Source organism: Oryzias melastigma, linkage group LG11 (assembly GCF_002922805.2).
Source record: "Oryzias melastigma strain HK-1 linkage group LG11, ASM292280v2, whole genome shotgun sequence".
NCBI lineage: Eukaryota > Metazoa > Chordata > Actinopteri > Beloniformes > Adrianichthyidae > Oryzias > Oryzias melastigma.
The window spans coordinates 20,692,004-20,718,770 of record NC_050522.1 but is presented as its reverse complement, the minus strand read 5'-3'; the positions used below and the strand labels follow the sequence as shown (position 1 = coordinate 20,718,770).

The following is a 26,767-nucleotide window of genomic DNA, read 5'->3' as shown; positions in this document are numbered from 1 at the left end:
GTCTGGTGTGGGAGATCTGAGCCTCTATCGCTCTGATACTCTGAGCTTTTTCCTGTGCTTTCCTATAGGCCAGCCTTCTCTAGCCATTGGCATGATTTTTTTATTAGGATCATTTTATTATTTAATTTGGTTTATTTTATTTGTTGGCACAATTTTTTCTTGCAATGATTTTGCTTTTTATTTTGTCTAATGTCTTTTGTTTATTTGTGTATGTCCTGATGAATCTGTCATGTATCTGCAGGTGTTTTTGCCAACATGTACAGCTTGATACTGAACCTTAAATTTTACAGTAAAAAGTAGTAATCGTAGTAATGCTTGTGATGCATTCATAGTCAACAGCAGAGAGAGGGAGTATTAGAATATTTTACAGACTGTTGTGCTGACAGGATGCTGAGGCTTTTATTGTGAAATCAGTACACACCGGAAGTTTACAGTTAGCATCCCTTCGTTTCAGTTCTCCTCAGCGTGGGGAGCGTCGAGGGAAAATGTTACCTTTATCTATTAAAGATGACGAGTATAAACCAGCTAAATTCAACCTGCTGCTTAAACTGTCCGGATGGTTCAGGTATGACAGCCACGACCGACTGGGAGACTTTTCTCTGCCGCGGCGAGCCGGATGCTAACCGGCTAGCTTGAACAGATGTGTCTGTGTGAACTCAAAGTATTTTTAAAACAGCTGTAGTGTATCGACTGTCTGTATTAGTGTGTGAATTAGGTCGTGACGAGTCACTAAGTTGTGTTTTGCTTGTATATGAGATGTGTCAGCTTTTCCGGATGTTGTCTGATTTTTTTTTTATTATTATTATTATTTTCCAGGTCAATTCTGGCGGAGAAAACCTCCAGGAATCTGTTCTTCTTCCTCTGCCTCAATCTATCTTTCGCTTTTGTGGAACTGACGTATGGAATCTGGACCAACAGGTAGACTCACAGAGTCAGCAGCAGCATATGTGTGTATGTGTATGCTAGCGCGCGCGTGTGCGCTCGCGCGGCTCTCAGATTGTGCCACGTAAGTGTTAGCTTTAGCGGCGAGAGAGGCTGATTCCGTCACGTTAAAGCTGAGCTGGAACTTGCAGTTGTAATTTGAAGCGGTCTCGGTCACCTATTGTGGAGACAAAACACTCAGACTGCGGCAGGAACAGACACGCGAGCTGTTCCACGAGTGACAGTGGGTTCGAGTCCTCCACACCTCCATGATCTCTGGATGGAAGGGTCTCTGAAACCACAGCAATGTGATATTTAATTATAAACCGGAAAAAATGGGAGTAATAATCCGGAACTACTATTTCATTTGGCCTTAAATGTAAAAAAGAAAAAGATAGTCATAAGACTTTGTCAAATGTCAAAACAATAATCCCTCTCTCTGTGAGTTAGCACACGTTTACATAGACATGATCTTTACTGCTATTTTCTTTGCGTTTTGTTTGACTTTCCTCCTGAAATTCTTTGCCCAAATATCCTGATCACGTGGGTGGTGCTTCTGTCATTGTTAACAAATGAGGAGTCACTGATCCCCTGAGAGGATTATTCTAAAATCAATGATTGAACCCGGAAGTTTCCCAAAATCCAGATTGGGTTTCTGCCCTTACATTAGGATTAAGCCTGAAAGTATCCTCTGTTATGGTTTATCTATTCTCAGACGTGGTTCCATAAATAAATTGTCTTAAATTAGCTAATTAAAAGCTTATTTTCATGTCTTCTACCCAGACCTGGATCTTGTATCTTTCAGGTTGATGTTGTAGCATTTAGCAGCACATGTTAATAATAATTCTTTAACCTGGATTATGTGGTGGATATATTTTTTAGAAAAATAAATCCTTGCACATTATTCTAAAAAACAAATGAGGGATAAATTTTATGTAATATAGTATATCACTTTGCATTTATTATAAATATGTCAACTAATATCAAAGCCAATTAAAAAAACTAAAATAAAAAAAAATTAAGTATTTTTTGGGTCTGTCTGAGGTAGTCAAATCAAACCGACCTATACCATTTAAAAAAACATTTCAAAATCAGAAAAATCGACAATTGATCTTGGAAAATACCATTTGTATTGCAAGAAGTTATGTTTATTTTACTATAATATAAAAATGACCTGTGTTTTCACATCAGATGACACACACGTGATCCAGCAAAAAAATGATCAACCATCATTACAGTCCAATGCGTAGAAACACTTTGAATTTAGCAAAGACATGTGACCATAGAGTGTGGTATCATGTTCTAACAATGTTCTCTTTGTGTTATTTTCATAAACAATAGTGGTCTGAACTTCATGAAACTAAAATATGAATGGATTTGCCATTCATTCTTGTTTACTTGTTTGTTTGTACATATAGTTAATTTGCATTTATTTATCTAGCAAGAAATCCAATTAATCGGTAAAACTTAACCTGTACCAGGTAGTGCTGGGCGATAAGACGATACATATCGTGTAAGCGATAGAAAAAAGTCTATTGTGCAATTTCTCTTCTATTGTTTTTATTTGTTTAGTTTTATTGCTGAACTTTTGTGCAAAAATGTGTCTTCCTACTAAGAAACTTATAACTGTTGTGCACTTTAAAAACATTTTCACAACATTTTTGTCAATTTCTTTTCAAAGACTAACTGAAAATATACGTTATTCTCATATATCGTTATATATATTGTTATTTTTGATATTGAATAATTTATATTGTAATATTTTTTCCATATTCCCCAGCACTAGTACTAGGTATTTATCTTTGAGTCACAATGGTTGAACTTTTGGCTAAAGATGTCCTGGATTAATTTTAGGTCTGGGAATCAGATTGTTCAGAACGAACCAATATTGACTACAAATTATGATATGAATCAAATAGTTGTTAAAATGAATCGTTCACTCCTATGTGTGACAAAGTGTCAATAAACTGTTCTCCCTCGATCAAGCTTAGTCAATATTCTTGTCCTGCTTCTATCTGATCAGAACCGTAGTAGTGATGGTGGAAGACGTTTTTTTTTTTTTTTAAATGACAACTTTTCACATAAGGTCATTTTGAGGCACATGTATTCCCTCGTTTAATGTAGGAGTTACATTCCTTTAATAACCTAAAATAGATGACATGCAGAAGTAGGATTTCAGGTTAAAAACTTTTTTCTCTCTTGTATAAACTTTTAAAGGTCAAGACTTCATAGAATAAAAGGCCAAGCAACAAAAAATAAAAACAAAAAAAACAAAGATCTGAATGTGATCAAAGATTTATGCAATTTTAGAGAGAGAAACTGCATTTAGGAGATTTATAGACAGCCAATCAGGACACGGAACATGGTCCACTGTAGAAAGAGAGATGGAAGAAGGCGTTCTGGTCCGCACCAGTTTGTTTTTCGTTGATGGAGACAGATAGCAGCTGATACTATCTTGTGTGCACTATATATATATATAAATATATATATATATATATATATTTTTTTTACTTTGATATCTCTTTCAAGGCTCTGTACCAAATCTATGCTCTTCTGGTATCTTATCTGCTGTATTAACCATCTCATCTTCATCACACATTCGTGTTTAGTCCTGAAGGCTCGTTGTCTTCCCCGTCAGTCTCCTTACACGTCTGCTGCTGTGTGTTTGTGTCCAGTTTAGGTCTGATATCAGACTCCTTCCACATGTTCTTCGACTGCACCGCCCTGCTGGCAGGCCTCGCAGCCTCCGTCATCTCCAGGTGGAGGTCCAACGACAGCTTCTCCTACGGGTGAGACCTCCTCCACTGTGTGCGCCGTCTCTGGAGCGCGTCACGCCCGGCTCAGATCTTTGCGTGTTTGTTGTGTTTCAGGTACGTAAGGGCTGAGGTTCTGGCGGGCTTCGTCAACGGACTTTTCCTCATCTTCACAGCTTTCTTCATCTTCTCTGAGGGAGTTGAGGTAACGTTTAACCCGTCTGTGTCAGAGGAATCAAACACTTTTATGTCAATGTTGAGGAATAACAAAAACAAAGAAAAGTTTTGGTGAAAAGTTTCACCAAAGAAATAGTTTTTGACTAAACCATAAGTTACATTTAACAAAAGTTTGGAATAGTAGCTTAAAAATAAAGTAAAATTGTTGTAGTTTTTCTTATTTTTAGTGTATTGTTCAGCATTACTCTCCATATGGGATGTTTTACTCATTTATTTTACTATATTTTTATTCTTTAATGTAATTTTTTTCTTAAAAATAATTTTAAACATCAAAATTTAATGTTGTTAACTGACATTTTGACTTATTTTTTTGGTCTTATATCTGCATATTTATTAGCAACAGAAAAATAAAGCTTTTATTTCTTATTTCATGTAGAGAACTTTTTCTACATTGTTTTATTTTAACTTTATAATTTCTCAAAGCCGTAGTTGTCAGGTAAAGTCCAGTCCTATAAAAAAGTTCACATTTGAAGCTTTAGTTTGGATGTATTTAATGAATAAACCTGAAATGTAAGTGTTTAGACGTAAATATATGTCGCTCTTGATCCTTTGGAAGCAAAAGGAGAACAATCTCTTATTTCCGTCTTTCAGAGAGCTTTGGAGCCTCCGGACGTTCACCACGACCGGCTCCTGCCCGTCTCTGTGGCCGGCCTGCTGGTCAACTTGGTGGGCATCTTCGTGTTCCAGCATGGCGGACATGGACACTCGCACGGAGACGGAGGTAACCCCCCGCGTGACCTTCAGTGTCCACGCTGAAACGAGAAAGCGTCTTCACCGCAGCTCCTCTGCTCAGGTCACGGTCACAGCCACTCCCTGTTCAACGGCAGCGCTCATCACGGACACAGTCACGGAGGACACGACCATGGAGGACACGGACACAGCCACGGAGGACACAGTCATGATGAACACGCTCACAGTCACGGAGGACATGGACATAGCCACGGAGGACACCAGGAACCTCCCTGTCCTGGTGAGTTTGACCTCTGACCTGTCACTATTTTCAGTTGTAGGTTTTTTTTTTTTCATTGGTGCAGGGAATTCGTTGCCGGACGCTCATCCAAAAATGTGTTCATATATTGATGTTCCTGCTGCGAGTGGGAGGAGCTAATACCAAAAGTTTTCAGCCTCATCGCTACATGGAAGCATTGTCCGTATCTCATTTACAATTCATAGAAGACACGGATGATGTTGAGAGATCAGGTTTATTTATTTTAAAGAGCTCTACAAAAGCAGCAGGAATCATGTCTCCATGTCTGGGTCCATGAGATCATTCAGAGACTCTCTCGGTACGGTGACCTTCACCATCTACTGCAGGAGCTCAGTCGGGATGGCGGCTGCTTTCAGCGGTACTTCTGTCTCTCTGTGACCCAGTTTGATGACTTGCTGTCTCGCATTAGTCCAAGGAGGGAAAACTAAGACTAAAAAGGACAATGCAAATAAATAAAGTTCTGGATTTCCATGGATTTGGACTCCACCTGCTGATCACGTCATCAACATGTCACGGGCCAAAGCTGAGTCCTGATTGGTTGACATGACTCAAATTCTTTACCGAAGTTCAGATCTTTTAGCATGGTGCAGCCAAATGCTTGTTGTACAGCAGAATTTTTGCCACGCCGTGTCGCTGCACCGCTCAAATCTCGCCACTTGACCTCAGATGGCGTCTGCACATTGATGTGCGAGCGCAGTTATAACCGTCTCCTGTTTTGGTTTGTTTCAGATGATCTACAGCCTGCTGCAGGAAGAGGCTCCAGCAAACAGATCCTACAGGGTAAGAATGAAACAACCATTCAGACACCATCAAATGTTCCTCTTTTCCTACAAACCTATGTGTGTTAGAATGCATTTCCTGCTCTAAAACACTGGTTTATACACCTGAAGGTTAGTCAGTTATTTCAATCAGGTGTGTGGGAGCACGAAATCAGGAAAACACGCCAAGCAGGAATAGCCTTCAATAGGGGTGTAACGGATCACAACACTCACGGTTCAGATCGTGTCACGGTTCGGATCCCATTTCGGATAAGTAAAAAGAAAAGAAAAGAAAAGAAAAACAGCAAAAAACAACAAGGTAAAAGCTAAATTAATTTTTGACAATGCTTCAAAACCTTTGGGCTTTCAAATATGTCTTCAGAGCTTCTGAACCTGGAGCTCCAGTCTGTCCAGGTGGTGTTTGTGCTGAGTTGACTTTACTGACCCACTAGAGGGCGATCACACGTCATGAAAGAGCCTTTTCTTTGCCCTCATCATGTGACCGTAGTGATGCTGGTGTCAAATCCTGCTCCTTGAGGACTGGTGTTCTGCTTGTTTCTGCGAAATCCTCCCCTCTCACTACTGATTATTGGATCTGGTGTGTTGGAGCAATGAGGAGCACCGAAGAAAACAAACAGCAGCCCCCCTCCCAGGTCTGGAATGGGAACACTTCTGTTGCAGGGGTCCAAAATGCTGTCTAACTTTCTTGACAATCTGTAGTTGTGACTTTTCAAGGTTTAGTCATGCCAGTTTTTGTGTTTAAATGTGGTTTGATGTCTGAAATAGCACAGAAACATGTCTAGTGTTAGCTTGTTGCAGGATTTGTACATTATTGCATTGAAAAAACATTTAATCTGAGGCAGGTTTAGCTTGGTTAGCTCTGTCACAGACTTTTCTCTTTGCTGGAGCTGCTGTGCGATTGGTCAGAAATCTGAAATGCTCTTGGTTCACGCCATTGACTGCATATGAGAGACGGACCGAGTTAGCGTGATGTCATCCATACAAATGGCTGATTCCCAGCTACGCCGTGTTGGAGCCAGACGTCATCAGTGAGCAGTGGTTGGTCCATGGCGGTCTGAGGGAACGTTTCTATGGCAACCACTCTCCAATTAACAGTGAACTTTTGGAAGTCCACATCCCAACAACTTGGAAACAGAATCAAGAAAATCTGTCAAACATTTGAATGTTCGACATGAGACCACATGCTTTTATTAAGGCATCTGATTGGCTAGTTTATACCTTGAATAACAAGTATGAAAAAATACAATTAGCAAGAAGACGTTAAAAAGTATTGGAGCAAGAATGGTTATTCTGACAAATACAGTGACTGAATATTAGCTGTTTATTTCTTATTTCTCAGTAAAAGCCTATTGGATTTTGTTTTTTTTGGAACCACTGGGTACTTCCTGTTTGGAATACCAGGGGGAGGAGTCACTCAGTCCAGTTCTCTATATACAGTTAATGATTGATACAGAAAACTGAGTTTTATTCATGCTCGATCTAATCAGAATCTAAAAAAATGTTCTTAATCATTCACGTTTCTTTAATTCATGCAGCAATGTTTGTTTATTTAATAAAATATTTAATTTAATCGTATCAGTTTTTGTGCAGAACATTTGTTCTGCAAAAGCATGTCTTTTTCTTTTCGTTTTTTTTATTGGTGCGTCTAAAACTAACAGAATAGACAGAATGTTGATTCTAAACCCTCAAGGGATTAGGGTTGAAACTCAACCTTTACTTCATTTTGACCTATAAAGACCCAGACCCACTTTTTTCTTAAAAATAAACTTAAGTGGGAAACACCACAAACCAAGTTCACCGCACAAAACATTTCACATGTTTTTCTGTTACATTGAAGTCACTAAGGGTTCTTATACGTTAAAATGCATTAAAAAAAATGTTTTTCTTCCTCTTTGCGTGAACATGATTTGATCTTTACATATATTTGTTTAAAATCATTTGAATATTATCTTTATTGACTCTGTCTGGTTACTTAGAGGAGGCCGACTCGAAATGAGCTCCTTGGGGTTAAAACTCTGAAGTCAAACCTCATTAAGCAGCAAATTAAAAGCAGAACATTTCCAGCTTGATCTGAAATATGTTCAGGTTTCAACTGTCACTAGTTGAAAGTGTTTTAAGGAATTGGACTTTTCAAATACCTGAGCTTCATCCTTCATTTAAACTGTGTTTTCCAGGAGTTCTTCTGCACATCATCGCTGACACTCTCGGCAGCGTCGGCGTGATCATCTCTGCTCTGCTGATGCAGAAATACGACCTGATGATCGCAGATCCCATCTGCTCCATGCTGATCGCCCTCCTCATCGGAGTCAGGTGACCCTCCGCGGTCCGGCCGCTAAAACGCCTCTGTCTTTCTGTGGAAACGCTGATGTGTTTTCCACACTTGAGCGTGCTGCCTGAGCCGGCCCTAAATAACGGCAGAAGGTGTTCAGCCTCTGATGGAGGTTCTGAGGGATCAGCAGAATCACTGCGGCGGCCTCGGTCGTCCTCCAGCGAGCATCAAAGCCTCTAACCGGATCTGAGAACGAAACCACATCAATCCTGGCTGCAGCTTCCAGTCATCCCTGAAAAACCTTTGACGGATTTGTGAGAAATCTTCTGGGAATAGTGCCGGAAATCCAAAAAAAAACACTTGGCACTTAATGCTGTTAGAGCTATCAGAGAGCTAAAGCATCTTAGATAAAGACCTGTTTACTCTGCTAGATGAAGCTAGAAATAATACAAAAAAAAATTCTAAATCACTGTTTTCCAGAAATTCGTGATAAATGAAAACTTTCCAAAGATTTCCATGTTGTTTTATGCATTTAGAAATCCATCCAGGATTCTTCAACTCAATAGAGCATTCTTTACTGTGAAGAAAGACTCATTGGCCAACATTAGTCTTTGAGACAACATGGAAATGTTACCGGCAAAATTACAGGAATCTAAAATCCAGAGTTCACTCCTGACTAACATGTTTAGAGAAGCTCTGGAGAGGCTTGTTGTTCCTGAAATGTCTTCAGAAAAACAACATGCTAATCGCCAAATAAAGCAAGAACAAATGTCAGTTTCCAAAATGAGCTCTGAAATAACGATCTAGAACCAAACAAAAGGAAGGAAATCCGTCTTTAGCCTGAAGAACAATCTGGAAAATAGCCTCCACTCTCGTAAAGAATGTGCAATTAGAAGTTAATGCACTTCGACGTGCCAAACCACCAGAATGGGGCTGGAAATATTCCTGGAGTCTGCTGATGGCTGTGGATGAAAATGCAGCGGGCAGATGTCTGTGAAGAGCCGTTGATGGATGGGGTCGATGCGTTCTCGTGCAGTTGGATTGGCTGGAAGAGAGCGCAGCGGCATATTTTCGCCTCTGTGGTCAGCTGAGAGGCCTTCGCATTAACCACGGAGGATCGTGTTTCTGCCGTTGGAAAGTCGGAGTCGCCGCTCCACTGAAATGCCCTCAGATTGTGCAGATGGATCTGCGGCCGACGCAGGCTGAATATTCTCAGCGTGGATCTGTGTTTAAGGCTAAACCTCAGACCCGGCCTTTAGTCCAGCTCTGTGATTAAACCTATCAGGAACTCTTTGGGGGGAGTCGTCATTTCACCGCAGGATGAGCCAAACCTTTGTTGTTTTAGCTGGTCTTAAATGTCAGTTTTGTTATTTTCCCACGCTGCATGTTAATGTTTGACCTCTGACCTGCAGCGTCGTACCTCTGCTGAAGGAATCGATCGGCATCCTGATGCAGAGAACTCCACCCTCACTGGACCACACTCTGCCAGAGTGCTACCAAAGAGTAAGTCCTGACTGCAGCATGTATGCATGCGTCAGCTGAGAGGCAGCAATGTTCCATAGTGATGCATTAGAGTCGTGGTGTAGTAAGCAGAGATCCCATTAGCTTCATAGATGCTGTATTTGGCTCCTGGCACATTTTGTTAACAGGTAACTTGAGTGTGACTCCACTTGTGTCTTAAAAAAACTATAACCTTTAACGGTTTAATACTCCAGTATTGAGATTCTTTCAGCTAATGTACTTCTTAACTGTTTACTCAATTAACGTATTTCCAGTGGATTTAAAATAGAAAAAAAGCTGATTCTCATTGATTGTGTAAATAGTCAATGAGTTGCGCGTGTTATTTAGGTTTTGCTGTCTGAAGTTCCTCTGTTAAAGGGAAAATAACCTTTAAAGTCTCACTCAAGTCTTTTAATCTATTTTAAAATCATTCATAGTCATTTTCTGCTTATGATTATGGCGTTTTTAGCAGGGCTGGGTATCAGTTATAATTTCCAGAAACGATTAAATTCGATTCACAAGAGCCTGAATCGATTTGATTCAATTTTTTTTTTCTTTTGATTCTTCAGTTCAATTAAATTTTCAGTTTACACATGTTTACACATTTGTTTAAGAATACATTAATAATCTACTTTATAATTTAAATATATTATATTAATTTGATACAGTTGACATACTGTATTAGTGAAATAATCAGATTGTTAATATCATTCAGTGTTACCTGGTTTATCTAAAGGAGAAGTTCTAACTAAAATGTTCAGATCATTAACATTGTAAACATTGTTCTGCTTCTCCTGGAGCGAGTTTCAGTTTGGCCACTAGGTGGCGACCGTGCTGTAGAAGTACACCTTAATCAAGAAGAAGACAACAGTATAAGGGGAAAAAATGATGTTTTAGACCACAAATAGTTAATTAAAAAAAATCCTGAAAACAGTTTGGAAAAATTCATGCCTGCAATGTATTCTTAGGTCGACCGAGCTTTAGCTTTATCCGTCCTAAGGGAAATCCCCATTAAATGTTAGCATCAAGCTAGCAGACTTTAAATTTATGCGCTATATCTTTTGTGAATCGATTATTGATCTATTAAGCTTAAATCGATTCAAATCGATTTTTTTTCCCAACCCATCCCTTGTTTTTGGCCAAAGTTTGAATAAAATTGTAGTATTTTTCGGACATAGTTTCTGCAGAGCGGCATTAGTTTACTGCAAAATTACCCTTGAACTGTTGGTGGGATTGTTGGGGCACGGCAAGCCCGTCCCCTCCCTGTTATGCTGCATTCACACCGAATGCATTTCACACAGCAGAGGCGGCCAGTTTCAATGTTTTAATGTACAGACATGAACTGAGGTCCTGCGGCGCGGCGGTCTGGCAGCAGCGCGGTTTGAGCGGCGTGGCACAATTTGGAATTTACAGTGACTCGATCAGCAGGTAGAATATTAATGCGAGCGTTTTTGTCAGCCTCCTGACTCAGTCACACAAAGACCATGGAAGCAGCTGTCATACAAACAGCTCCCGGAGTGGGATAGAAGCAGGAAAATATGTGAATGATCACAGAAACCAAAACACGGAGACGTGATTACTGATGTTTTTGTAGAACTCTTCACAATAAATAGACCTGATCCCTCAACAACATCTGTGTTCTTCATACATTGGAAGCGAGAGAAACCCAGACACCGCTCCATGTAGCGATCATGCTAAAAACATTAGCTGGTAGCTCCTCCCACATGCGGGTGTGGCGAACACATTTTTTTTTTTACAGCGAATTGTCAAGAGGGGTGGGTCACTCGATGGTGGTCACTTCTTTTACATCACAAATAAGATCTTCTTCAAACAAAACATTTTTGTCTATTTCTGATTTACGATTTGAAAAAAGAAATACTCAGAAATGCAATTTTAAGTCTAACTTTCTCAATATGTGTCCTCCATCATACTACAAGAACATGTTAAAACACTATTTCTATTTGAAGTGGGTCTTTTATTTCTGGAAAAAACAAACAAATGTATCTATTTTAAGTTTCTTCATGAAAAGCTAATTTGAAAGATGCTAGCTTCCCTTTAATCCCACCATGTTTTTACCTTTATCTGCTCAGGTTCAACAGCTGCAAGGAGTCTACAACCTGCAGGAGCCTCACTTCTGGACTCTGTGCACGGACGTTTATATCGGAACACTGAAGCTGCTCGTGGCGCCTGATGCAGACACCCGCTGGATCCTCAGCCAAACGCACAATATCTTCACGCAGGTATAGGTGGAGGACGACCTGCAGATTCACGCACGCTGCTAACAGTTTAAAAACTCGACCCCATGACGTGTTGATGTCTCTGCAGGCTGGAGTCCGGCAGCTCTACGTTCAGATCGACACCGCTGCAATGTAGAGGCTCCGCCTACTGGCCTGGGACCAATCAGTCTGCTGCTGCAAGTGAACTTTAAACGCCCCCAACAGTCACTGCACAGCCACTGCAGGGCAGACGCGGAGGGGGGGGCGCGCACACGGAACTGATGAAGTCAAACAGCCCCGACCCATTTGTCTTTTGGTTTTTAATGATGTAACTTTCTGGGTTGCTGGGCATCGGGCTCTCCCCACCGCCTGTACTTTGTTATCTGACACAAAGTATTCTGGGTAAGTGCCTTCATTGTGAATCGGAGACAATCTGAGCTCCTCCCACCACTGCTGCGGCCCGCTGCGGGGTCCAGAGTAAAGCCCTGTTTTTACTGTGCCATACATGTGACCAAACCATGTGACCCGTCCACGGGATCATTTTTTTATTTTTACTGTAATAAATAATTCTGTTCCTTTGAGCGGAGTGATTGATGTCCGTCTTATCGTAAAGGCGGGGTTTGTGTTTACATCTACAGATATCAGAGAAAAGGGTCACATGACTTCAACCTTACAACCGTTTAAAAATGTCAATACAAGAAGAATGCAAATTAAAGAAATTTAAAAGGCAACTGAGGTTTTTTAAATGGTCAAAATACTTTATTTCATGGCCTTTTCTGAGTGCATGGGGTTGCTGGAGCCTATCCCAACAGTAGTGGGGTTGGCTCCAGGATCTCCATGAGCACCAAAAGGGATTCATCGAGTTCAGAAGATGGATGGATTTTATGACATGGTCAAAAAAACGTTTTGATTTGTGTGTAAACGGAGCGTCTTAGAGTCCTTCAGACAAACCGGTGTCAGGATGTGTATGTGGAGCTGTCGATCATCTGCAAGTGTTCCAGAGCGCCCGGCTCTGCGTTCACCCGCAGCATGTCCACTTCCAGCGGGTGGAGTCGACTAGTGACGACCAGCGAATGCAGCGGCCCACCCAAGTCACATGACACGAGCTGGCGTAGAGTTCCTGTCCGGATTTTCTGGTCGTCTGAGCCGAGCCGGGCCACGCCCACACACACCGTGTCCTCCGTCATACCTGGAGGGGGACGGACAGATGACAGCGTGTGAACATGAAGTGCAGCCGTCACAGAGCAACACCTGATGGTCAGATTATGATAATTCATTTAAAGTGAAAATAAACCAACATTTTATAACTGTATATTTCAATTGTTCTGGGGGTGATAAACTTTTATGAGTCGCTCATCAGAAGCGGGAATATGCTCCGGCACCCCCGCGACCCCGAAAGGGACAAAGCGGTCAAGAAAATGGATGGATGGATGGAGTTCTTTTGGGGGAAAAAAAACTGTAAAGGTAGAATTTGAAATCAGCAAGAGCAAGATTGGATTACAATGACTATGTTGTTACCATAGTAACAAAATTACATCCGCATTGATTGATTGCAAGACATCTGTTGCAAGCATTGACTCCTGACTAATCAAATTAAGTAAATTTAGACGCCTTTTTTTGGGTACTGATGCCACCGAAGGTTGTGATTGGTCTGTATCGGTCAGTGTTTCTATGGAAACCAGGAATGAGATTGTTGGACGGCTCAGGCCTACCACTTGAGGCGGGCTCGGGAGTTTGTCAAACATTTTGATCGTGGGCGTCAGCGTGCACCACATACTTTTATCGAGGCATCCGATTGGTCAGTTTATGACTTGAAATATTTGCAATAAAGGAAAAATCTGACCCAAAAAAAAGTATTAGCAAGAACATGTTTTAAATAGAAGCCGATAAGATTTTGGCTTCTTGGAACCACCGGGCACTTCCTGTTTGGAATGCGAGGGGGAGGAGCCACTCAGTCCAGTTCTCTTATACTATCAATGGTTGCAAATCTGTTAGTGTTTTTTCCAGATAACGTGGTGCAGCAACAGTAGTTCTGATGCCAAAGAGATGGTTAAAAAACTGATAGACGGTCTTGGCCAGCATCTCCATCTTCCTAAAGGAGAGGAGCGTCTGGACGGCAGTCAAACCTCAAATTCAGGACGAATAGTGTTGGTTCTGTTCTGGAGAACTGGACCGGCTCTTTACCTTTTGCTTGGAACCTCAAGGGATCTTGAAAGTTTGCACATCAGGTCTAAATGCGTTTGGAGGACCTGAAGGAAGCTTTTGGCGATGTCCCTCTGGATATGTTAAAGCTAAAGGGTCGCTCTGATGGTATGGGAGAAACACCCCCTCCACTGGGGGCTATAAGATCTCTATGCAAACAGAGAAGAGGCCTGGTTGACATGGCAACCAGTAAGTCAGGCTTGTTAACCACTTGAAACTTTTACAGGGCAAATGATGGATGGATTCAAATATCAACACTTTCTTACCCTCCAACATACATTTAACTTAAATCTTTAGGTTTGCCTTTATGCTAATTTTTTTAGTACAAAATTCTCTTTTAAATTACTAAGTGACCAATCTGTAGAAAATAAAAAATCCAGACATTAGTGGACAAACTTTGTGTTTTGAGATCAGGTGTGACTCACCTAACTCCTCCCCCTCTTCCCTCCTCCTGTGGATGATCTGCATCAGCTGATCCGCAGCCTGGCTGACGGTCATGAAGCGAGGAGGCTCGTAAATCTTCCTCCCTCTACAAGTCAGGAAAAACAAACAAATGTGCTGCTTTAAAATGATCAGGAGGTAATTTCAGGTCATTTTAAGTTTTTGATGAAAGATACGTTTTTAAAAAAAGTATTTGATTTTGTGACACAAAATGGTCGTTTCTCTGTGGAGCTGAACAACTTGTTTTCAGCAGGTTGATTATAGATCAACTAACAAACTACAACTACCATGAGCATGCATTTATGAATAAAAAGAAATTATTCTTTTAAATTTAAATATTTTAAAAGTGTGTATTTCATTGAAAAAGAACAGCCAAAAGTTCAATTTTTGTCCCTTTTCATTTCAAAAGTAGAACTTCTGTAACAAATTAAAATGATTGCATGTTCATATGCAAATGTTTCAAGTGTTTATTTACTATAAATGTGATAATTAGAGCTTAAAACTAATAAAACCCTAGAATTTTAGTATCACAATAGATTTGAAAAGTCTGACAACGTTCAAAGACATCAGAATATCAATGAAGCACATTGAACAAAAAAGAGGTGGAAAAAAGTCATAAAATAGATTCTTGAAGGAATTTAAACCATAATTCGCTTAAGTAAACATGACTTATCTTTTATAATCTATCAATCTTCTCTGGAGTTCAAATATATCTAAACTAAAAGACAGAAACAGTTGTCCTGCTGCGTCACGGTCCTCTTCTGTCTTTTTAATTTGCTCACATGAAGCTGAAAGCCGGTCAGCAGAAATCCTCAGCGCTGGTTCTGCTCGGGTTCTTACCTCATCATGTTCTCGATGCTCTGCTCTTTGACTTTGATATCTGAAAGGAAACAAAGCATTTACTTTTTTAAATAAAGTTCACAACAAATAAAAACAAGAATATTGATCTATTTCTATTCAGATAACCAATAAGGAAGATGACATCACTAGTTATAATTCATCTGTTTGGTTTTAGCATGTTTTCCATCGTTAAAAAAATAAGATTAATGCTGTTTGAGGTCATTAGTAACTGAACTCATAGTACACAAAAGCAGGCATGCTAAAAAAATACATTACAATTGGTCTAAACTTTAAAAAATAAATGAAAAACATGATAAATCATAAAAACTTTTACTTATTTCAGTAAAGTTCATACAGATGTTTGAAATCATTAAGCTTATAAATTTTATGATCTTTTATTTTAAATGGAGCTCCTAGATGTTTATAAAAGGGGGCGGGGTTTGAACCAGAACCTTAAACGCTGCTTTAAGGGAAACAACAGGAAGTGGGATTGATGCTGATGGAGGAGCGTCTGACTCTTTAGGCTCTTATTGTCTTATTTTCCTTTAATGAATATGAACGACATGCAGACACCAGCGAGTCAGCAAATCCCTGCGGACTGGAGGATGTTGGGGGGTCGGCGAGGGCCTTCAGGGGCCTCTGGGGTGATTGATGTCGGTCGGGCTGAGAGCAGACAAACACCTGGTGACTCCCTGAAGCTGAACTCACAGCGTGTGCCAGTAATTTCATGAATGTCGCGCCGAAAAACACAGAAACTAAACAAAAGGATTTTAAACGGAGTTCTAAAGCAAAGAAAGAGGCTGTGAGGAGAAAGACTAACTTAATGGAGCTGCTGCACTGTGTGTGTGTGGGTGGGGGGGGCTGACCTCATCATAATGTGCATTACAGTACTTAAGGTGAGTTGTTATAAGAGCATTAATGTCTTTGACAGGAGATGATGAGCAGGGCCTGCTTTATTCTAGCTGACTCCTGAGTGACAGCAGCCATTAAAAATCATTATTCATGTTCGGGGCTGATAAATGGGGAAGGTTTTTGTCTCTGTATCAAAGTAAATGTTTTATATTTTAGAGGAATGTGTACATTCACCAGCAGCTTTATAATTCACACAACTACACTCTTTAGATGTAATTAAAAAGTATTCCTAGTGTCTGTTTCCTAGTACAAAATAAATGTTGTGTGCCTTCTCTGACTTCCCATCATCCCTTTGTTTACACTCTCCTGCTAGCTTTTTTTTGTTTGTTTTTTTACATAAATGTCCTCCGTCATCAGAAAAATATCACAAGAACATATTAGCACAAAGATCAAAGGCTTTAAGCTGTGTGACTTTTTCTATTCTAAAGGAATATGTTTGTCACCTGGTTACCGTGGGCAACACCTTTCTGTCCTACTATAATAAGTGAACCCGTGTCACTGCGGCGCCTCCTTCTCACCACCACAATGACATTCTCTGAACCCTGGGTTTAGAAATCTTCAATTATGCAGGAGCGGCTGCGGCGCAGGGGTTGGAGCGGTCGACCTCTGATCGAAGGGTCGCAGGTCGGGACTCTGAACCCCGCGTCGCTCGGCACCGGTGTGTGGAAGTGTGGATGGGAATGGGACGTGATTGTAAAGCGCTTTGGGCCTTAATAAAGGAATAAAAGTGCTGCATCCATCCATCTACCCATCCATTTCCCGGCACTTATCCGGAGCCGGGTCACGGGGGCAGCCGTCTGAGCGGCTCAGACTCGCCTCTGTCCAGCCGCTTCCTCCAGAGAGAAAAGTGCGATAAGTATACGCCATTTGCTACTAAAAAGCCTCTTTTTTCAAATTAAGCTATTAATTATTTGCTCCTGTCCAGGCTGGAAGGGGAGGGGTAGAAGTCTGTTTGATCAAAGCAGCAGAACAAGCAAAAGAACATAATTCTGCACAAACTTTAAAAGTTTGCAAAATGAGAAAAGCAATATTTAGCTAAAAGTTTCACTGCCACATGCCAAATTCACAAATGAATTTTGGGTTCTTGCATCTTTTACCAGAATATTGTGAAAATTTAATAAATGAATCCCTGACTCAAGCTGAACGAAACAATATAATATAAAATATGAACAAATTAGTAATGTGGGCGTGGTTAACAAAAAGCCTCTGTTGCCAAGGAAATCCAAAAATTTACTTTTTCGGATTTGTCTAAAAACGACAGATCTGTTCGTCACCCCCAGATGACTAAAAAATGAAATGGTTGCTATGGAGATAAAATTTTAAAAAAGTGTTTTTATGTATGAATTCATTATCTACAGGCCTGACCAGAGTGACGGGGCAGAAGGGGTGGGTGAGAGGGGCATGAGGCAATAAGAGGGTGTCAAAAGGGGCCTGCGAAGGCAAAGACAGGCTGCGCATAGAGGCCATACGACGCCACCCACAGCTTTAATATTACCATTCAATATACAAAAAAAGAGATTTTAATGTTTGGCTGTAAATTATTTTTCTTTGAACTAAAATCTGCTAAATCTTCTTATCCATGGTGCAGCGATTGATCCCTTTTACACCTTTATTCAAAGTTTTTCAAGCTTTCTGTGCTGCAATGTGCTCATTTTACTGAAATTGTTTCAAAATAAAAGCACCACATTACGGCTACAAACATTTTACTTACAATAATCATATAAAACTTTTCATTTAAATGTAGTAAGTTCAAATTTCAGGACAGATTTTCATCAAATTTGGATGATTTCAGTGTTTTCCCAGGTTTTGACGACAGCCGTGTTGGTTTGGTGAATGTGTATCTCACCCAGCAGACAGAGCGTGTGCAGTCCGGCCGCTCGGTTTTTACTGATTTTATCGTAGAAGCTCTCAGGTTTCCACGTTTCCGTCCAGAACACCACAGACACCGTCTCGCCGAAGTTATACAACTGCACACCAGACACACAAACACACAGAAGTCACAGGTCAGCTGTGACAATAAATAGGAGAAAAAAAGAGGAAACAGAGATGTGTGTGTGTGCTTCCTGTCTGTCTTATGCTGTGATCATGACGTTTGATCGTATGATGTGTTGTGTGTTTCTTTATGGTCTAGTGCAGGGGTGGCCAACCCTGGTCCTCAGGAGCCTCAACCCTGCCTGTTTTCTAGTTCTCCCTGACCAGCTTCCTGCTGATTAGTTGACGTAAATGATTCCACATCCTGATTGACTGAACACACCTGATTTCAATTGTCAGCATCAATCAGTCCAGGGAGAGCTGGAAAACAGGCAGGGTTGAGGCTCCTGAGGACCAGGGTTGGCCACCCCTGGTCTAGTGGATCATTCAAAGCATGATCAGGATGGATGTTGCACATGTTGCTGTGGTTGGTTCACTAACAAGACTTCAATGCCTCAAAACAGATTAAATCTGAGCAAATTAAAACGATCATTTCAGCGGTTTTAGAAATTAGTACCTGCAGCTTCAGAAAGTGAAGTGACAAAGTGAAAGCATATTTGAACCTGATGCAACTTTATTAATATTAATAATAACACCAGAGTGGAACTTCCAACTCTGCCAATTCATGTTATGCAAATAAGCTAGGTGTGTGAGAATCCATATTTTGAGTAAGACTTCTTGTACCCAATTGATTTTTTAAGTCGTTTTGTTATTCATTTGCAGAGAAATGTTCCACATAAAACTTTTCTGATGTTTCTTGGACTACTTTTAGAGCTCAAGTGACAGAAATTTAATCTGGTTTTCAAAACCGGAAGATTTTTCAAAATAAAAGTTGTAATTTTGCCACGTTGACTAAATTTACAGCTGAAGTGAATGAAGGTGTAGCTGAGAGAATCCGATTATATTTCAAAATAAAAAAGTATTGAGACTTTATTGAGAAAAAATGGGTATAATTAATCATTTCTTCAGCGGCCTAGTGCCAAGTACAAACTTCTGTCAAATTTCCATATTTCTAGGCTCGTGACCTAAGGTGTTTTTTGGATTTTGGCCTCCTGTGTGATTGAGTTTGACACCCCTGCTTTAGTTTGTAGTCTTTAATGTGCTGGAGAGACGGTAGAATATTAACACTAACCACTAGGACTGCCATGATGTTTTTTAGGCTATTTTGGAGTTTAGCTAATATTTCAGCTACATGCTAGCAATTTTGGCTAATTTAGTCTTTTTTATTCGCTTTTTAAGGCTGTTTTGGAGTTTAGCTAATATTTCAGCTAATATACACACTACATATTTTGGCTAATTGTGGCTTTTTATTAGTTTTTCAGACTGTTTCCAGAATTTAGCTAATATTTCAGCTACAAGCTAACTGTTTTGGCTAACCTAGGCATTTTTTAAAGCTAATTTGGCATTTAACTAATATTCTATCTAGCTATCAGCTTCAGCGTTTTCAGTTATCAATTTCAGCATGTTAAGCTATCTGAATTAGCATCTGCAGCAGCCAAATTCAGCTTACAACATTCACATTTGCATTATCGCAGGTAATGCTATATATTTAGTTTTTAGTTAGTTTACAGCTAATGATGGTTAAGATGTGCGTTTTACATGCACTTTATGCATGATCCGATTAGTTGAATAATCAGAAAAAAATAATCAGTGATTAGTCCACTATTAAAATACCACCCTGAACTATAAAGCTGTGCTTAGTGTTGAACAGCGTGATTAATCTTATTTCTTGGTTGAACATGACCTGCTGACTGTCACCACTAGGATGGTTTTGTGGGAAGTTTCTCAATTTCAGCACCACATTTTGAACAGCGTTGAACTTCCAACTCTGTGCAAACAGGATAGAGAAATTTGGCGTTCAAGAACCTGACAGGGTTCAACATCAACGCCATCCGACATCTCAGAGATGAACTAGCTGAGAGGATCAATGTCTGCATTGTTTTCTTTGTCCAACTGCTTGTAATTCCCTTCTGGGTTTGAACATTGACAGGATGAAGTGAAATATGGCCGGCTTTACCTTTTGTCTGTAGAAAATAATAAACATCATCTAAAGAAAAGCCTGGAGGGACCGCCGGAGCTCCCATCTGACAGCAGGGGCCCCTCAGTGGAGGGGAAAACGGCCCTCATTAGCATAGCCCCGCCCCCTATTAACATATTAACAATGTCCCAGGGGGAGGCCGTGTTAGCATTAAACCTGTCCCCCGCTCGTGCACGCTTGTGTGGGAGCAGCTGAGGCCCGCTCTCAGACTGACGGCTCCGTTAATGACCAGTCCCGTTAATTTGATGTTGTAACTGTAATGGAGCGTAATGAGCGCCGCGTGAAGCAGACGCAGATGGGTTGAAGCGGACGCACGTGAAACAACATCCAGCATGGCATTAGGAGGTTGTTGCCCTCGGCAACGGCAGGCACTGACCTGCAGCCCGCAGCAGCCCACCGCGTTCATGATGGAGGCGTTGTGGACGACTTTGTACGGTATCCCAGCATTCACTGCTCTCAGGACAAGGTCGCTGTGGGTGGTGGCTCTGAGCAGCAACACACAAAAAAGTATCATCAACTTAAAGGTAAATTTCACAAAAAAAAACAAATTAAAGCGGCAGAAAACAACAAATAGAAAGTGGTGGATCAGAAAAGCAGCAGCTGCTCCTCTCATGTCAAACATGAAAACCACAGAGTTTGGGATTTGGTCTCAAGCAGGCGTGCTCCTCTGCACTCTGTTATTAACTTGAAGGGGAATCTGGCGGTTTGCAGCTCTGGGGCTAACTGTGTCACATCAGAGGCTCCTGCTGACCAGATCAACCCCACGTGGCGCAGCAGGTCGGTGCGGCGGCTCCGCCCGATGCAGCGGAGCGCGTGACTCACCCGAACGGGTCGCCCACCACCAGAAAGGCCACGTCAGTCACATCTGCGTCCTTCAGGATTTCATCAGCTCCCTGTTCGACCAGATCCCTGTCTGCCAGGATCAGCTGCTTCCCATAGTACTCCTCCTGCAGAACGGGAAGGAAAGTTTAGGATATTAGGAAGACACTACATTATCAGAGCTTTAATTTAAGAACTAAATTGTCAGCAGTCGTCAAATAACAGTAGAAGTGAAGTGCTTGTAACATGCTCAGAATGGTTAACAGCTAATGTTGTATTTAATTTAACCTTTGTGCTATCCAAGGAATGTTGATGTTGGGAGTGGGGTCACCTGGAACACATAAGTCAGCACAGTGACCCCCTTTTTTTAAAATAGTTTCTGATTTTCTCTGGTCTCCACAACAGACATGAAATCCTGTCCACTTCTGTCATAGGACAGTAACCCTTCAACGTAAGGGCGGGGTCATCTGGACCCCAAAAAATAATAAAGGTTAATAAAGATCCACTCCAATGAAAATCATGTTTTTTTGGTGTTTTTAACATGTTGTTGTTGCATTTTTCTGATGATTTACTACATATACATTTCTGATTATTTCTTTATTCAAATTATTTTGAATCAGGTGCAGACAAATAAATACAGTTTTGAGAAAACTTGTATTTGTGATGTACAAGTTACCACGGCAAGCCACAAGCTCCCCGCTCCACGCTATTTGAGATGCATTTAACTGTAGACAAATGGATCCACCTAACTGTACTAGGGCTGCCTCGACTAATAGATGACTAATCGACTATAAAAACAGTCGACGACTAATTTAATAGTCGATTAGTTGTTACTTTATTATATGGTGTCTGAGTGTAGTAAAGTTCAAAGTTATAATGGCATTATGCTAGCTTTTTGGACTGTGTTGGCATTTACTAAGGTTATTTTGGAGTTTAGCTAGTATTTCAGCTACATGCTAGCTATTTTGGCTAATTTAAGCTTTTTGAGTTTTTTAGGCTAATTTAGCATTTAACTAATATTTTAGCTGGCTATCAGCTTTAGCCTTTTCACCTATTAGCTTCAGCGATTTCAGCCATCATCTTCAGAGTTTTCAGACATCAGTTTCAGCATCTTCATTTATCAGCACTAGCATCTTCAGCGGGCAAATTCAGCTAAAACATTCACACTAGCATTATCGTAGGTAATGCTATATATCTAGTTTTGAGTTACTTTAAAGCTAATGATGGTTAAGATGTGTGCTTTACATCCAGTTTGTGCATGACCTGATTAGTCGACTAATCGGAAAAAATAATCGGTGATTAGTCGACTATTAAAATAATCGTTTGTGGCAGCACTAAACTGTACAGCTGGATAACTCCAATGTTCCATTTTTGTTGCACCAGTTATGTTGGGTTGAGGGTGTGAGGGGCTGTAAGCTAGTGGGAGAGTGCATAAACAGATGGATGATGGGAAATGGGGGCAGGCTTACTCCATGGCAACAGTCCCACTCACAACTCCTGCTGCTCTGCAGAAGTCCTAGAAAACTATACAGGTTTTTAGATTTTGGCTAAAAACTGCAAAATTCTGATTAAGACCACTCGGAACAAGATTACAACAAACCAAAAAATGATCAGAGTTGGACTTTAGGCTCCAAACTAACAACATTCTTCATTGTAACTGCTAAGAAACCAAAACACAACTAGAATAAAATTGATGCCAAACTGTAATTTTTTCCCTTTCTCTTCATTCACTTTTCTTTACAAATGTCCACAAGAACATGTTAAAAACAGCAAAAACATGATTGTCAATGGAGTGGGTCTTTAATAAACCCTAAGACTGGATGGAACCATTGACCAAAATGACTGGCCCAGTAAATATATAGTTTAGAAGAGACAGAATGGCTGCAATGTAGAGTAAGCTCTCTGGATGCACTTTGGTTCATTTAGCAGTTTGAAAATGTAAGCAGCACTCTGGGTCATCTCCGGATGCTGTTTCCTCCTCCTGTAGGTACTTACATGATTCATGGCTGTGTTCAGCAATAAAATCTGACTTCCATCATGCTAACCTCACAGGAGAGAAGCACAAAAAACATCCAAAATCTTGATATTGTACCCAGAATTACATTTTCAATTGAAAGAAAAGAAAAAAAAGAAGACATTATTAAATATGAGTTGATTTTAGGTTTTGTAAATATTAATAGACTGGATAAGCACAAGATTTCCTTAGATTTAATAGAAATAAATAAAAAATATTTGAGATAAACTATAGGAATTTAGGGGATGTACAGTGGTGCAGTGGTCAGCACCCTAGCCTCACAGCAGGAAGGCCCCAGTTCAAGTCCCAGCTGGGACAAAACAGTTTAGAAAATTGATGTATGGAATTCTTTAAAAAGAGAAAAATAACTTATCACTGCTCATTATTTTTTCTAGGATTTTAGATATTAAACTTAGCTTTCAGCTGCTTTTTACAGAAGGAAATCCTTATTCAGCAACAAGTAAAACATTGTGAAATTCCAAGGAACATTTTTTGCAATTATTCCAGAAAAGATTGTATTTTAGGAAATTCCCTTAAGTTCCACACTAAAGAATAATATATTAAAGCAGAAACTGCATCTTTGTACAATCATTGGGAATGTTGAAGGGCTGTGGATGCAGGGATCACAGAACACATCTGGAATACCGTTTGGAATGCTGACGTCTGCAACTCTGTGGGTATTACCACTAGAAACTCCACGCAGAGCGTGTCTCCTGATCTCACGCCCAGATCTGAAGGTGCTGTGTCACCAATGTGAGCAAAATGCCAGACTGAGGTGAAGTCAACTCGGATGTTGACCAAATAACAAAATGTATTATTTATAAACTGGAAAATATACTTTATTTATTGGAGTTCACTCTTAAACTTTGTCTTTCAAACCCAAACCTCAAAGGAAACTCAATGATCTTCTGACCTAAACTGTTAATGTGATCATTCCTCTGCAGTTTGAGGATAAGAACATATATTTAAGAAATAAACATCACCAGATTTTCTAATTTAACACAATTTAGGTGTAATGAGGAGCAACAGAGTTTATTTTTTCTCTAAGCCCCTCCCTCCTTTCAGGGGTCGCCACAGTGAATCCCCGCACTAGCGATTTAGCCTCCGTTTTACGCCGGATGCCCTCCTGACCCCACCCGCTGCATTAATGGTCGTCCCAAGTGAGCTTCCAGACCGAGATCAGGAGTGATATCAGTTAATGGAAGCTTGATGGTCGGTAACATTTTGTTTGTATTAGAACATGACAAGTCCGTTAAAAAAATAGGTACACTTTTCTTGTAACCACAAAAAAAAAGCAAAGACAAAAAACAAAAATAAAGAAGCATCAAAAAGAATAAAAACTTCTTTTTAGAACGTTTTCCTTTCTTTTTGGTTTTAATAAACTTAATTGACCCAAACTCTGAATCTTAAGTGAGATCAAATTGTTTTTAATTGGAGCTAAGCTGCCTTCCTGTTTGGCTAATTTTGTACTTATATTAATGTATATATATTAAATTATTTGACTCCAGCCATCCCGAGACCCTGAAAGTGATTCAGCAGGTTTAGAAAATGGATAGATTTTTCTTTTTCAACCAAGGCTTTTGTTGAGTGAAGATACAACAGTAATCAGTTTGGCCAACATGAGCTTTCAAACATAAAAAAGTAAATAATTGCAATATAGTGGATCCCTAGTTTTGAAGTTGAGCAATTTAAAATTGAGCTAAATAAATAAATGAATAAATAAAAAGCTTTTCTGGTGAAGTGACCTGGCTCTAGATATTTTCATTTTAATATCAGTGTCCCCAGTTAAGACCATTAACAATTAATAATATATGCAACCATCAGTATGGGTGTAATCATTTGTTTTACCAACAATTCAACTCATGTCATAATTTGTTGTTGCGGATATGATTCATAATCAATACTGGTTCATTCTGAACGATCCGATTCACTGACCTAACATTTATCATGGACATCTTTAGCCAAAAATTCAACCAGTGTGACTCAGAGATAAAAAATCTGGTACTGAACAGTGCAGGGGAAGTTTTCCAGATTTATTGTATAAAGTGTAAATTAAATATTTGTAAAAAAAAAAAAAAAAAAGAATTAATGTCAAATCCATTCACAAATTGGTTTCATGAAGTTCAGCCCACTGTTGTTTTTCCACATCAAATAATTCAAACAGAACAATATTAGAATATTCTACCACTATGGTCACATCTTTGCAAAATTTAAAGTGTTTCCATGATGGATTGATGATTTTTTGCTGCCATCACACATGTGTTGCTCACTATGATTTTTATGTTATATTAAATAATTCTACCATGTCTCAATCCAAACAGTATTTTTCAAGATCAATATAATCATTTCATTTCATTCTAAAATGTTTTTTTTAATGTATAGGTTGATTTGATTCAATTAACTACTTGCCTCAGACAGATCAATCTGGTTGGATTGTAAGAATATAAACTGATGTATTGATTAAATCGATTAATGGTTATACTCCCAACTATAATGCTTATAAAAATAGCAGAAATGTAGCTGCAAAAGAACCTATCTAAAAAAACATCATTTAAGAAAATTCAAAAGATATATGGAGTTAACCCAGTTCACTAAAGCTGTTCCCACACAATACAACAATAAAACCAAACAAAAGTGGTTAAGTACCTCATTAGTTTGTATTGAAGAGCATATGTGCCATAAAAAGAATCAATAGTCACAATTGCTCCACTTCCTCCTGTCTTCCAAAGCCGATCCAGAAATGAGTGGAATGAAAAAATAATGTGTTATTGAGCTTTGAGATCCATCATCCTTTTTTTTTTAACATCCAAAGATATATCTGTATAAAATGATTAGGCTTCAGACCAGAAGTGAAATCATCACCTGGTTGATTTTCTTCCCACAAAAATAAAGGAACACATAAGTCTGTGTGTTATTTGATGAATGCAGTCACACTACAGCCACAATTTTACCAATGATTTGATATATTTCAATAAAATCTAAAATAAAAACTCCAAAGAGTCTGCAAGCAATCATAATTTTACACACTTTCAGCTGTTGTTGTTTTTTAAATTAGGGTTCACAAAAGGTGTAGCGCCTCATAATGTGTCTCCAGAAAGAAAAGCAATTACTCTAATCTAACTTTTGACCCCCACCCAAATTTTCTTTGTTTAGGAACTATCTAAACTGGGTTTCTTTTAGCAGATGCAGATGACAGATTTATGGCGTCCACCACTGAGAGGTCAATTGGATGACAGACTTTCAGAAGCAGAGAAGCCTGGAGGATGTCAAGAGGGTCTGAGGAGGCTTTTATGTCACCTAAAGGGGTGCAGATGTCCTGCAGAGAGGAGGATCATGGTGCAGATGGTTAACCATCACACAGATGACGATGATAGAAAGAGATTTGGTCGAATATATCCATGCTTTAACAGAAAACTTAATTTGAAGTTTAAATTATGCAGTAAAAATTCAAAATGTAAAATAAAGGTTTCCCAAAATTAGTCTGGTTCTATCGTAAAGCGCCCGCACGTCCTAGTTTATAGTTGCCTCCATACATATTCATACTTTTGCTTTATGTTTGGTTCAGACTCACCAGAGCCTCCTTCCCCACGGTCAGGATGGAGGTGTAGGCCTCCAAGTAAACCCGGGAGCAGCTCCTCACCGCCTGCAGTCCTTTAACTGTGATGTCGGTGGCGTCTCCGAGCCCCAAGCCGATAAGATACAACATCGCGTCGACGTCCGACCCTCTAAAACCTCAACGACATTGAACCTGAAGGAGAGAATTCAAGTTTGAAGTCCGAGTTTTACTCTTCACGTGTCCCTCTGGCGCACACAGGTATACGGCTTAATGAAAAATGTTTATATTCGCGACAGTTGCAGTCGCAATAC

At 39.8% G+C, this 26,767-nt stretch overlaps 2 protein-coding genes across 3 annotated transcripts; one reads left to right on the top strand and one right to left on the bottom strand.

The window, feature by feature from the left end:
- Window positions 1-385: 385 nt before the first annotated feature.
- Window positions 386-12,244, top strand: slc30a7 (solute carrier family 30 member 7). 2 transcript variants are annotated; one of them, XM_024258606.2, is made up of 11 exons: window positions 386-565; window positions 817-918; window positions 3,597-3,710; window positions 3,792-3,879; window positions 4,503-4,632; window positions 4,705-4,881; window positions 5,629-5,679; window positions 7,853-7,988; window positions 9,360-9,450; window positions 11,538-11,687; window positions 11,773-12,244. In XM_024258606.2, exons 1-11 carry the CDS (start codon window positions 486-488, stop codon window positions 11,818-11,820), a joined length of 1,167 nt encoding a protein of 388 aa, XP_024114374.1. In that variant the 5' UTR covers window positions 386-485; the 3' UTR covers window positions 11,821-12,244. The 2 variants fall into 2 exon arrangements, with proteins under 2 accessions (XP_024114374.1, XP_024114381.1); XM_024258613.2 differs by having other exon boundaries at window positions 391-565; window positions 3,602-3,710.
- On the bottom strand, window positions 11,822-26,767 carry dph5 (diphthamide biosynthesis 5). Its single transcript, XM_024258625.2, has 7 exons — window positions 26,472-26,767; window positions 20,890-21,014; window positions 20,444-20,552; window positions 17,905-18,025; window positions 15,147-15,186; window positions 14,291-14,394; window positions 11,822-12,852 (listed from the first exon to the last, which is right to left on the bottom strand). Exons 1-7 carry the CDS (start codon window positions 26,604-26,606, stop codon window positions 12,620-12,622), a joined length of 867 nt encoding a protein of 288 aa, XP_024114393.1. The 5' UTR covers window positions 26,607-26,767; the 3' UTR covers window positions 11,822-12,619.

Coding starts and splice junctions, on each gene's coding strand:
- slc30a7 (XM_024258606.2), top strand. CDS start 486: ATGTTACCTTTATCTATTAAAGATGACGAGTATAAACCAGCTAAATTC. Junction 4,633..4,704: donor ACACTCGCACGGAGACGGAG/GTAACCCCCCGC, acceptor TCCTCTGCTCAG/GTCACGGTCACAGCCACTCC. Junction 4,882..5,628: donor CCAGGAACCTCCCTGTCCTG/GTGAGTTTGACC, acceptor GGTTTGTTTCAG/ATGATCTACAGCCTGCTGCA.
- dph5 (XM_024258625.2), bottom strand. CDS start 26,606: ATGTTGTATCTTATCGGCTTGGGGCTCGGAGACGCCACCGACATCACA. Junction 21,015..26,471: donor CCGTGGGGAAGGAGGCTCTG/GTGAGTCTGAAC, acceptor CCCGTTCTGCAG/GAGGAGTACTATGGGAAGCA. Junction 12,853..14,290: donor GGAAGAGGGGGAGGAGTTAG/GTGAGTCACACC, acceptor GTCCCCCTCCAG/GTATGACGGAGGACACGGTG.